The sequence below is a fragment of the Gouania willdenowi genome, chromosome 14 (genome assembly GCF_900634775.1).
Source record: "Gouania willdenowi chromosome 14, fGouWil2.1, whole genome shotgun sequence".
In the NCBI taxonomy this organism is placed as follows: Eukaryota; Metazoa; Chordata; class Actinopteri; order Blenniiformes; family Gobiesocidae; genus Gouania; species Gouania willdenowi.
Window position 1 is genome coordinate 36410265 of NC_041057.1, and position 13937 is coordinate 36424201.

General features: G+C 38.1%; 1 protein-coding gene across 1 annotated transcript in view; it reads right to left on the reverse strand.

The window, feature by feature from the left end:
- The window catches only part of LOC114475313 (protein turtle homolog B-like), a 92288-nt gene that overhangs the window by 61044 nt on the left and 17307 nt on the right, over window positions 1–13937 (reverse strand). Inside the window, exon 2 of the mRNA XM_028466002.1 lies at window positions 6711–6902. Within this exon, the coding sequence (XP_028321803.1) occupies window positions 6711–6902 (192 nt within the window). The remainder of the gene's footprint in view (window positions 1–6710; window positions 6903–13937) is intronic.

Consider the following 13937-nt stretch of genomic DNA (forward strand, 5'->3'; position numbering starts at 1 on the left):
TATAAAACCAAATAAAACCACATAAAACCATATAAAACCAAATAAAACCACAGCTGACCACATAAAACCATATAAAACCACATAAAACCATATAAAACCACATAAAACCATATGAAACCACATAAAACCACATAAAACCACAGCCGACCATATAAAACCATATAAAACCACATAAAACCACATAAAACCATATAAAACCCACATAAAACCGAATAAAACTATAAAAAAAAACACATAAAACCATACAAAACTAAAAAAACCACATAAAACTACAAAAAAAACACATAACCATGTAAAACTATAAAAACCCACATAAAAACACATAAAACCACAGCTGACCATATAAAATCATATAAAACCATATAAAACCACATAAAACCATATAAAACCACATAAAACCATATAAAACCAAATAAAACCATATAAAACCACATAAAACCATATAAAACCACATAAAACCATATAAAACCAAATAAAACCACATAAAACCACATAAAACCACATAAAACCACAGCTGACCACATAAAACCACATAAAACCTTATAAAACAATATAAAACCACATAAAACCACAGCCGACCATATAAAACCATATAAAACCACATAAAACCATATAAAACCACATAAAACCATATAAAACCACATAAAACCACATAAAACCACAGCTGACCATATAAAACCACATAAAACCACAGCCGACCATATAAAACCATATAAAACCACATAAAACCACATAAAACCACATAAAACCATATAAAACCACATAAAACCATATAAAACAATATAAAACCACATAAAACCATATAAAACCACAGCTGACCATATAAAACCACAGCTGACCATATAAAACCATATAAAACCATATAAAACCATGTAAAACCACATAAAACCACATAAAACCATATAAAACCATATAAAACCACATAAAACCACTTAAAACCATGTAAAACCATATAAAACCATATAAAACCACTTAAAACCATGTAAAACCATATAAAACCATATAAAACCATATAAAACCACATAAAACCATATAAAACTACAGTTGACAATATAAAGTAAGTAAGTAAGTATTTATTTATAAAGCGCTTTTCGCAGATAAAATCACAAAGTGCTGTACACAGAAACAATAAACATACATTTACATCACATGTGTAGCATCATAAAAGGGCAGTAAAAATTAAAAATAAAATCTTGTTAACTAAAAGCTTTTTTGAAAAGCGAAGTCTTCAAATGTTTTTTAAAAGTGTCCACGCAGTTCATCTCCCGGTGAGACTGGGGCAGACCATTCCAGAGTCTGGGGGCTGCAGCCTGGAACGCCAGGTCTCCTCTGGTTTTAAATTTGGTTTTTGGGAACCTTAGTAGACCCTGACCTGAGGATCGAAGGCTGCGTCCTGAAGTGTAGGGACACAACATGTCTGAAATGTATAGAGGAGCCTGGCCATGCAAAGCCCGGAATGTTAGAACCAGTATTTTATATTCAATCCGGAAATTGACAGGGAGCCAGTGCAGGGAGGAAAGTATCGGGGTAATGTGTGATGTTCTGGGCGTACCGGTCAAAAGTCTGGCAGCAGCATTTTGGACCATTTGGAGTTTACACAGGGTCGACTTATTAAAACAGGTAAAAACTGAGTTACAGTAGTCAATGCGGGACGAAATAAAAGCATGGATGACCAGTTCCAGATCAGGTTTGGACAGTAGATGCCTCACTTTTGAGATATTTCTCAGATGGTAAAAACAGTTTTTAGTCAGTTGACGACAGTGGCCCTCCAAAGACATCGATTGGTTAAACACAACCCCAAGATTTCTGATGCTGGATTTCACTGATGAACCCAAATCACAGAGAGAGTTCTTAATAAGTGGGATCTTTTTATCAGGGGCGATGATCAGAGTTTCTGTTTTGTTGGGGTTTATCTGGAGGTAGTTTGATGAAAACCAGTTTTTGATGCATGAGATACAGTCCAAGAACTCAGGTAAAAAGTGAGACTCTGAGTCATTAAAAGAGCAGTATAACTGGATATCATCAGCATAAAAATGATAAGAAACATTTTTAAAACCACGGATCAACCGACCAAGAGGCATCAGGTACAATAAAAACAAAACAGGCCCCAGAACAGAGCCCTGGGGTACTCCACATGACAGGGTGGACACATTGGACATTACATCATTAAAAGCCACATTAAAAGTTCTACCATTTATATACGAGGCAAACCACTGTAGTACAGCACCGGAAAACCCCATTTCTGATTTGAGACGATGGATCAGTGTGTTGTGATCTACGGTGTCGAAAGCAGATGTTAAATCCAATAAAGTTAAAACTGTGTAGCGACCAGAATCAGCAGCCATCATCACGTCACTGGAAACCATATAAAACCAAATAAAACCACATAAAACCATATAAAACCACATAAAACCATATAAAACCACATAAAACCATATAAAACCACAGCTGACCATATAAAAACATATAAAACCACATAAAACCATAAAAAACCACATAAAACCATATAAAACCATTTAAACCATAAAAAACCACATAAAACCATAAAAAACCACATAAAACCCTATAAAACCACATAAAACCATATAAAACCATATAAAACCACAGCTGACCATATAAAACCATATAAAACCATATAAAACCAAATAAAACCATATAAAACCACATAAAACCATATAAAACCACATAAAACCATATAAAACCACATAAAACCACATAAAACCATATAAAACCACATAAAACCATATAAAACTACAGCTGACCATATAAAACCACAGCTGACCATATAAAACCATATAAAACCATAAAAAACCATATAAAACCATATAAAACTACAGCTGACCATATAAAACCAAATAAAACCACATAAAACCACATAAAACCCTATAAAACCACATAAAACCATATAAAACTACATAAAACCATAAAAAACCACATAAAACCATAAAAAACCACATAAAACCCTATAAAACTACATAAAACCATATAAAACTACATAAAACCATAAAAAACCACATAAAACCATATAAAACCACATAAAACCATAAAAAACCATATAAAACCATATAAAACCATAAAAAACCATATAAAACCATATAAAACTACAGCTGACCATATAAAACCATATAAAACCACATAAAACCACATAAAACCACATAAAACCACAGCTGACCATATAAAACCATATAAAACCATAAAAAACCACATAAAACCACATAAAACCATAAAAAACCATATAAAACCCTATAAAACCACATAAAACCATATAAAACCACAGCTGACCATATAAAACCATATAAAACCACATAAAACCACATAAAACCATAAAAAAACACATAAAACCATAAAAAACCACAGCTGACCATATAAAACCACATAAAACCATAAAAAACCACATAAAACCCTATAAAACCACATAAAACCATATAAAACCACAGCTGACCATATAAAACCATAAAAAACCACATAAAACCATAAAAAACCATATAAAACCCTATAAAACCACATAAAACCATATAAAACCACAGCTGACCATATAAAACCATATAAAACCACATAAAACCATATAAAACCATATAAAACCACAAAAAACCATAAAAAAACCATATAAACCCTATAAAACCACATAAAACCCTATAAAACCACATAAAACCATATAAAACCATATAAAACCACATAAAACCACATAAAACCCTATAAAACCACAGCTGACCATATAAAACCATAAAAAACCACATAAAACCATAAAAAACCATATAAAACCCTATAAAACCACATAAAACCATATAAAACCACAGCTGACCATATAAAACCACATAAAACCATAAAAAAACCATATAAAACCCTATAAAACCACATAAAACCATATAAAACCACAAAAAACCATAAAAAAACCATATAAACCCTATAAAACCACATAAAACCCTATAAAACCACATAAAACCATATAAAACCATATAAAACCACATAAAACCACATAAAACCCTATAAAACCACAGCTGACCATATAAAACCATAAAAAACCACATAAAACCATAAAAAACCATATAAAACCCTATAAAACCACATAAAACCATATAAAACCACAGCTGACCATATAAAACCACATAAAACCATAAAAAAACCATATAAAACCCTATAAAACCACATAAAACCATATAAAACCACAGCTGACCAAAAAACCAGCCAGGAGCAGCTGTGACTAAAATATAGTCAGACCCTCATTTAGAGCTGAAGCAAGATAATAATAAATGAATAAATACATAAATAAATAAAGGAAAGATATTATTGTACAGAAACATGTGATTTAAAAAATCTGAAATATTTCAAAGCTTAAAAACATATGTCACAACAAATCAATGCCAATAACACTGATTCAGTATACTTCAGTATAGCTCAATAAGTGTTTTAAAAAGACATTTTTACATCGACCACAATTGTTTGCATGAGAGCAAAATTCTGTAAAAATTCTGATTTTTACAAATATAATCTACAATAACTACAAAGTTATGGTATTTTTTTAATGAAAGAAATGTGGACAACTTTTTATGCGATGGTTTTATGTGATGTTTCTACATGACACGCTGTCCTAACAGAACGAGGAGTCCATCCATCAACCTTTTACATTTGATCATTTATTTTAATAGGTCTGCATTATGTTATAATAGGATACAAATGAAAACTTATAAATATAGTGTGTGTGTGTGTGTGCATCTGTTATTTTGGACTTATTTTGTGTTGCAAAAACGTTTATTTTCCTTTTATTTTGAGATTGCAGCTCCCTCTCAGTACTGAGCGCGCTTCTTCCGGTTCCAGTTCATGACGTCACTGTGTCGCAGTTTGTTTGGGTTTAAAAAAGAAAAGAAGGTCAATATTAAAAACATTTTTGTTCTACTATTATTTAAAATGATTCCCGTGATCCCAAACCTCCTTTAAATCGCAGGTCAAAGAGTCCACTTCCTCTTCCGTCTCCATCTCTGAGCCAGACTCCACTTCCTCCTGTGCCATGCTATCGTTAGCGTCTCAAACATAGAGCTCTCTGAATAGATCATTTGAAACTATCAGTTGAGTCTTTTACAGACAAGCTTCCCATTGTATAAACCATATAACTGTCTGTGTAATTATTCACTAACGCACTGTTTCACTATAGTCAGTATTAAACTCAACCCGTTCAATTCTCCATCTGGTAAACTGTAGATTCTCTGTGGTGCCGTACATAGAAGTTAAACTCTGACCACTCGGTTCAAATGTAAACAATGATTTTTGTTTTTTAAAAAAGATGCTGAATTGTAGATAATACTTTTATTTATTTACTCACTCATGTAGTTTGGAGCTTTAAATTTTGTTTTGTGCAGTTTTGTTACTTTTCTGATTGGCTCTACAATGTCTATGGAGTTTTGTTATCATTGATATATTGATGTGAACGTGCGTATTGAATGAATGAATATGGCACAATTATTGAAACACTTGAGTCTTACTCTGCTTGAGTAGTTTGAAATTCAAAAGGTGCACTTTGACTTTGATTTTAACTTTAACTTTAACTTTAACTGTGAACATTAACATGGTACTGGGGTGTCTTGGTTACTATTGTAATTTGGATTTATTAATGACAATTAATTTATTAAATAATAATTAATGTATTAGCATGTATGTTTATGCAAAAACATTGATTTTATTTTTTATACTGACTTGGTTATTTCAAATACAATGCTAATTGCACTAATTTGCCTTTTAGGTGCGTTTTTTTTGTTTTAGGACCAACTTTAAAGTTTCTTCTCGTTTTGCTCCATGCATCTCAACCCCCATGGTGAGCTAGATCAATGTACTGGTAGAACAAAGTCTCACACCTATGAACTGAACGTTTGGGTTATTGTGGGTAATCCATATGTTTTGTTCTGGAATAGTGTATTGTTTGTATTGGTTGTCCTTTTTGTATATATTTCTGTTAATACACACACTCAAACTGCACAACTGTCTCATGTATTCATTCACAATCCAGGCTCCTTTAAAGAACAGGCTTTGGGTGCCGCTATTGTAGCCACAGTCAAACGCGTAGCCCTAGCATTACAACAGCATTATAAATGCTGATATTTTCACCTCGTGTTCATAAATTAATGCACACCTTGGATGCACATGACGTGTTTATGTGTAATTAATTTTCCCACTGGGTTTTTTAGTTTTTCCTTGCTGTATGAGGGTCTAAGGACAGGGGATAACATTTATTATCCATTTGCTTAAGTCCAGCAAACATTGGTGCAAACTTTATTTATCAATTTATCAAGTTCATGTCTCATAGAATTAAACCAGATAAATCACACACACTATTTTACTTTACACCCACAAATAAACCCTTTATAACACTACACAGTACAGAGTATGTACACCTCTATGTACATACAACCTTCAAACACATACTCATTTGGTCATGACTGACAACTCTACTTAAGCTCCTCCCACTATATGAATACATACTTCCGACGGGCACCGTACTTGTATTTGAGAAAAATATGGTTCTGACAGGAAATGACTTGTACTGAAAGATCAGGGTGCCAAATCCAAACAATAATGTTTTGCACTAAAATATAGCACTGTAAATCAGTAACACAACAACAGCAAAATACATTTAACAAAAGCTGATACATTTTTATAGATGTTATGGTCCATCTCTAGAATGAAACATCATTAAAGGCTAAATGTGTGCAGTAACGTACCAGCATACTCTGGATCCACGTGAGGAGGGTAGAAGCGAAAGTTGATGAAGAAGGGGATGGACGTTCCATACTTGAACCACTCCACCACGTAGGGCTGGCCGTTCAGGGGGTAGGAAACGTCACATCCCAGGACCACCGTCTCTCCAGCACGGGCCGTCAGGAACTGGGGTTCTTCACGCACGCCGTGGGCACCTGGAGATAGAGGACAGGTTAGCTAACACACACGCTAACCCTAACCTCCTGAAAAGTGAAACTATTCATGGAGTTTGTCATTGGGAGCCTTAGTGCTCCGCCCTGTGACTGTCCCTGAAGCCCCTCCCTCTCTGTATATTCACAGCTTTCTCATTATCAATATCTGATCAATAAATGTGGACATTTATACCGTGCAGTAAACAGAAGTGATGGATATACGCATTACGCACGTAAGGCATATTATTATTACTGATGGTTTAAATACATGAAGACTGATTAGAATTAAACTCATTAAAAATATGGTACACATTAATCACGTAATAAGACTATGATTCTATCGTCATTTGTATCGATTTAAAGTCTTAATTGAAGCTGATATCCAGAGTTTCTGAGAAATTTATATTTATGCATCATTCTTTTGAAATGTAAAGAAATAAGTCCCTCCTTCGTCCTTTAGACCCCTGTACACATGGAAACCATCGCAAACTGCGCCCAGCCAATAGGCTTCAACTTCCTGTTTTTGAGACTGTCAATCAAAGTGAATGTAGAACTGTGCACAGAAACAAGGGGGAACAAGTGTTGCTGTATAGGGCAGGACATAGAGATGTTTCTCAGAAACTCCAGATATCAGCTTTAAGCATTTATGATATTTTGTTTCGATTCCTTTTAAAATACCGTACTAAAGTGGTATTTTTTATTTTTTTTAAAAAGATGACATAAGTCTTTTTGACTCATTTTTCCTTTGGTAGATGTTTATTAAATGTTTTAAAACATCACTAAATGACTTCTTTAACAATGATGACGAGGTTTCATTAGAGTGACTCAGCAGATTAAACCTGGTCAGGAGCAGGTTTGACCCACGGACTGTGTTACTATGGTAACCAGGTGTTTTCTCTTTGATGAAACGGCTGTTCCAGTTAGAACCAAACCAGGCTTAACGGAGGCGGACTCTCAGGATAAACCTGGACATAACCCTGAGCTGGGTTTGATGAAATACCGTCTGGTCAGCTAAAGCACACGTGCACGCACGTGAAGCCTAACAAGGAAGCCAAGAGATGAGAAACTAATTAGATGATAAATAATATTTATTAGCGTATTTTTCAGCTGATTTAAGACACAGTTCAAACGTACCCCTTTAGCATTAGAGATGCTAACAGAAAGCTAACACAAGAGGACGGTTACGTTTCATAAGGGTTATTTATTAAAGGATCAGTAATTGTAATTGAACTTTAGTGATTGATAACATAATTGTGAATGACTTTCAGCGGTAAAATTATAATTGTAATTGAAAAAATGGCGTTCAACGTAATTAGAAGACGTAATTGTAATATATGATAAAAAATGTAATTAATCTCAACCCTCACACACATGTATTTATCTACTATTTGCCCTACGTGAACGATATACTGTATGATGTAAACTTTAGGTTACAAACAAACTTTAGTTATGTATATAACCCTGGTTCTATGAGTAATATGAGTGAGATGTCTCACTATGGGATGCAACATCTGTCTGCATTCCTCAGAAGCATTTATTTCAATCTGCCAATCCTGATTGTCTGTCCGCTCGGGGGAGACCCACCTCCTATAAAAGGAGGACACGGACAGACGTGCACTATTCAAAATAAGCACCTCTTCTCCTCGTTCGAGCAAGAAGGGTAGTCTGGTGAGACATCTCACTCATATTACTCATAGAACCGGGGTTATATACATAATCTAAAGTTCTATTTCATAATATTTTTTAGATGTCTCACTATGGGGTATGAAACTCCCGTACTACAGACATGCTTATTGAGCGGTACCAGCCTCCAGGGCAGAAGACTGATCAAATCAGTACAATAAAACCGCCCATACCATGCACGGGATGGAAACGTCCAGCATGTAAAAGTGGACAAACGTGAGGGGTGAGGTCTAACTCACCACTGCACAGATGTCCTGAGCAGACACTCCCCTGAACAAAGCTCAGGATGTGGCAAGACCCCAAGTAGAGTGTGCACGCAGACCCGTAGGCATCTGCAGACCCTGACACGAGTAAGCCAAAGCAATAGCCTCCACCACCCAGTGTGACAGGCATTGCTTCCCCTTGCAGGGATTGGCCCAGGAGACAAACAGCTGATCGCTCCTCCTAAGGCTCCTCGCCATATCCATATAAGTGCAGGTTGCACAAACTGGACATAACACATTCAGCCGCTGCTCACCTTGTGAGGCAGAAAAGGCCAAAAGGTCAATGGGAGAACACGAGCCCACAACCTTTGGTATAAAGACCAGGTTGGGTCTCAGGATGATTCTCGCATCACCTAGGAAAATCTGAGCGCACAACGAATGAACCAAGAGCGCATGGATGTCACTGACCCTCTTGGCTGAAGCCAGAAGCATTAACAAGACAGCCTTAAGAGAGGCGAACTTCAGGCCCGCCTCCCCTTCAATAGGAGGACATCTAGGCCCCTCCAAACCACCGCCAGATCCCACGATGGCACCAGTGGTCTGAACACAGGAAGGAGCCTGCGTGCTCCCCTTCATAAACCAGCAGATCAGCGGGTGCTGACTGGCTGATTTATCCCCAAAGCCAACGTGACAAGCGGTGATCACTGCCAAATACACTTTGTGAAAAAGGCTTTGTTTATGTCAATCAGGTGCTGCAGAAATGACAAAATCACTCCCACGAGGCACTGAAAAGGGATGTGTTTCCTCTGGAGGCACCACCCCTCAAACAGCCTCCACCTAGAGTCATAAAGAGACCTAGCGAAGGGGGCTTGAGCACTCTATGGTGGAGATCACACTCCGTGATAATCCCACAGCTGACAGATTGAGCCATTTAGGGGCAAAGACCACAGCGCCAGATGGTCTGGATGCGGGTGGAAAACTGTGCCAATCCCCTGTGACAGCATGTCCCTGCGCAGCGGGAGCTGCCAGGGAGAAGCAGACAGCAGTTGGTAAATCTCCGCCAGCCAATGCATGGCCGGCCACAGTGGAGCCACCAGGATCAGTGTGTGACCGCATTCCCTCAGGGTGGAGGGAATCAAAGCCAATGGGGGAATGCGTAAAGAAGCATGCGCGGCCAACCGTGCGCTAGTGCATCTGCGCCAAGGGGAGCCTCCATGCTGCGCAGGGAGAAGAACATTGCGCACTGCGTGTTTTCTTCCCCTGCAAACAAGTCCACCTCGGCCCGTCCGTAACGGGCCCACAGCTTCCGTACCACCTCTGGGTGCAGCATCCATTCCCTGTAAAACGGCACGCCCCTGGATAACAGGTCGGCGCCTACATTCATGATCCCCGGGACGTGCGTCACTCTCAGCAAGAAGAGACGCCCAACACTCCACAGTGTTGGGCGTCACTGGTGACGTGCTGACGTAGTGACGTATCGATCATTTCCTGTTTACGCTCTACCGCTGCTTGCAGCGCTCTACTACTGTGTTCTGCTGACGCTAATCAAACTTGTTGTCATTGATATTTTAGCCTTGAAAACACTTGTTTTAATTTTTTTACCGTACAGTTAAACGTATGAAGGTTAAGTATATGTATAGCCGCATGTCATCATTTAACCTCTGGCTATCGAGGTGGTGTCCAGAAAACGAGGTGGGCTTCATTGATAATTGGAGATCCTTCTGGGGAAAACCGAACCTGATAGGAAGAGATGGAATCCATCCTACTTTGGAGGGAGCATCTCTACTATCAGAAAACATGGCACAGTCACTGTTATGACATCTCATGAATGAGACCATGTTACAGAGGCGGAGTCCTCCACGCCCCTCTGCACTTGCCTTAGGACAGTTTCCCTCCCATTGCTATCATGATAGCTGTGTTCATCGCCATGACAACTGTTGTGATGGTGATGAATATTATTTTATGGAGACGGTGTCAGTCCCCCGACCCATATTTCACAATGATTTTAACATAAAATCAAATAAAAGAGCTATCAATTATAAAAATCTGAAAAAAATTAAAATCTCAAATCTAGAAACACCAAAACATAAAAGCATTAGATGTGCTCTATTAAATATTAGATCACTGAGATCCAAATCTCTACTAGTAAATGACCTTATCTCAGAAAATAACTTTGATTTATTCTGTTTAACTGAAACATGGCTGTATCAAGATGAATATGTTAGTTTAAATGAAGCCACTCCTCCCAGTCATTTAAATACTCATATGCCACGAGACATAGGCCGTGGAGGTGGTGTAGCAGCTATTTATCATTCCTCTCTCCTAATCTATCCTAAACCAAAGGCCAGTTACACTTCCTTTGAAAGCCTGGTTCTAAATTTATCTCATACCATATCAAAAACCTGCCAGCCAGTCTTATTTGTGATAATTTACCGTCCTCCAGGCCCTTATTCTGAATTTCTATCAGAATTCTCTGAGTTTATATCAAACTTAGTCCTCAGTTCTGATAAAATACTGATAGTAGGAGATTTTAATATCCATGTGGACAAAGATAGTGATAGCCTGAGCTCAGCCTTTATGTCCCTAATAGACTCAGTTGGCTTTTTTCAAACTATTAATGAAGCTACTCATCGTTTAAATCATACTCTTGATCTTGTTCTAACATATGGCCTTGATGTTAATGAACTAAAAGTCTACCCTGAAAATCCTCTGCTATCAGATCACTTTTTAATATCTTTTAACATTATCCTAGAGGATCTCGCACTGTGCAATAAAATAGTTAGGAGTAGAAATCTGTCCAACAGTGCTGTGGCTAAATTTAAAGAGGCCATTCCTGCTGCCTTAAACTCAGTGCACCATCCAATAAATAACTATAACATTAATTATAACCCCTCTCAACTGGATCTGCTTGTCGATAGCTCTGCTAGTCTACTAAAATCCACCTTGGACTCAATTGCCCCATTGAGGGAAAAAACTATTAAACGTCAGAGGAAAGCTCCGTGGTTTAGCTCTGAAACTCACACACTCAAACAAACAACCCGTAAATTAGAGAGAATGTGGCGCTCCAATAAAACAGAGGAGTCACGAATACTCTGGCAAGAAAGCCATAGTAAATACATGACAGCCTTACGACATAGTCGATCTACATACTACTCCTCACTAATTGAAGAAAATAAAAATAATCCGAGGTACCTTTTCAGCACTGTAGCCAGGCTAACACAAAGTCAGAGCTCTATTGAGCCCATGATTCCTCTAGCCCTCAGCTGTGAGGACTTTATGACATTTTTTAACCATAAAATTCATAAGATTAGAGATAAAATTAGCCACTCCCTGCCTTCACCTGGGCCTGCTGTACCATTAAATGTAAATAGGCCTAACCTAAACTGTTTCACACATATAGGACTTCAGGAACTTAACTCTATTATTTCATCCTCCAAACCATCGACCTGCCTTTCAGATCCGATCCCAACTAAGCTGTTTAAAGAAGTTATTCCCCTGGTCTGCCCATCTTTGTTGGAGACAATAAATATATCCCTATCAATAGGCTACGTGCCACAGTCCTTTAAAGTAGCTGTAATCAAACCCCTTCTCAAAAAACCTACTCTTGATTCCAGCACTTTAGCAAACTACAGGCCTATATCTAATCTTCCTTTTATTTCAAAGATTCTTGAGAAAGTTGTGGCAGCTCAGCTCTGTGACTTCCTTCAAAACAACAGCCTGTTCGAGGACTTCCAGTCAGGTTTTAGAGCTCAACACAGCACAGAGACTGCTTTAGTTAAAGTAACTAATGATCTACTCTGGGCTTCAGATGAAGGACGACTCTCAGTGCTGGTTTTATTAGATCTTAGTGCAGCTTTTGACACTATAGATCACTATATTCTACTAGAGAGATTAGAGAAATTACTTGGAATCACAGGGACTGCCCTAAACTGGTTTAAGTCCTACCTATCTGATAGGTACCAGTTTGTACACGTGAATAATAGGTCTTCTGTGTACACTAAAGTAAGCTACGGGGTTCCTCAGGGCTCTGTGCTAGGTCCAATCCTCTTCTGTATCTAAATGATCCCCCTTGGTAATGTTATGAGAAAATACTCTGTTAACTTCCACTGCTATGCTGATGATACCCAACTGTATGTATCAATGAAGCCAGGTGAGACAAATCAGCTATCTAAACTTGAGGCCTGTCTAAAGGACATTAGGGCCTGGATGGACCAAAATTTTCTTCTTCTTAACTCAGACAAGACTGAGGTCATTGTACTGGGCCCACGACACCTTAGAGAAACCTATGCTAGCCTAACTGCCCTAGATGGCATTACTCTGGCACAAAGCACAACTGTTAGAAACCTTGGGGTTCTATTTGATCAGGACTTATCCTTCAACTCTCACATAAAACAAACTTCAAGAACTGCCTTCTTTCATCTCCGTAACATTGCTAAAATCAGATCTATCCTGTCTCAGAGCGACGCCGAAAAGCTAGTCCATGCTTTTGTTACCTCTAGACTGGATTATTGTAATTCTCTTTTAGCAGGCTGCCCGAGCAAGTCGCTTAAGACACTTCAGCTGGTTCAAAATGCTGCAGCACGTGTACTGACTAAAACTAGGAGAAGAGATCACATTACTCCTGTATTAGCCTCTCTGCATTGGCTTCCCATAAAATATAGAATAGAATTCAAGATTCTTCTTCTCACTTATAAAGCCCTAAATGGACAGGCACCAGTCTATCTCAAGGAGCTTGTAGTGCCATACAATCCCCCCAGAACACTACGCTCTCAAAATGCTGGACTACTCGTTGTTCCATTCATCTCTAAAAGTAGTATAGGAGGAAGAGCTTTCAGTTATCAGGCCCCACTTCTCTGGAACCATCTACCAACCACGGTTCGGGGGGCAGACACCCTCTCTACCTTTAAGGTTAGGCTCAAAACATTCCTCTTTGGTAAAGCTTTTAGTTAGGAACCAGCTCATAGCTCATAATTAAGATGCAATAGGCATAGACTGCCGGGGGGGGGGGGGTCTGGCATGCTCGGTTGGAGAGAGGTTGGAGAGGGCGTTAAGAGAGAGGTCATTTAGGTTAGAGAGGGACCGGAGAGGGTCCCATTCCTCTTTCAAACACTCCCTCTATGTCTGCTTCTTCCCTTGTGTGTTTGCTCCTGTT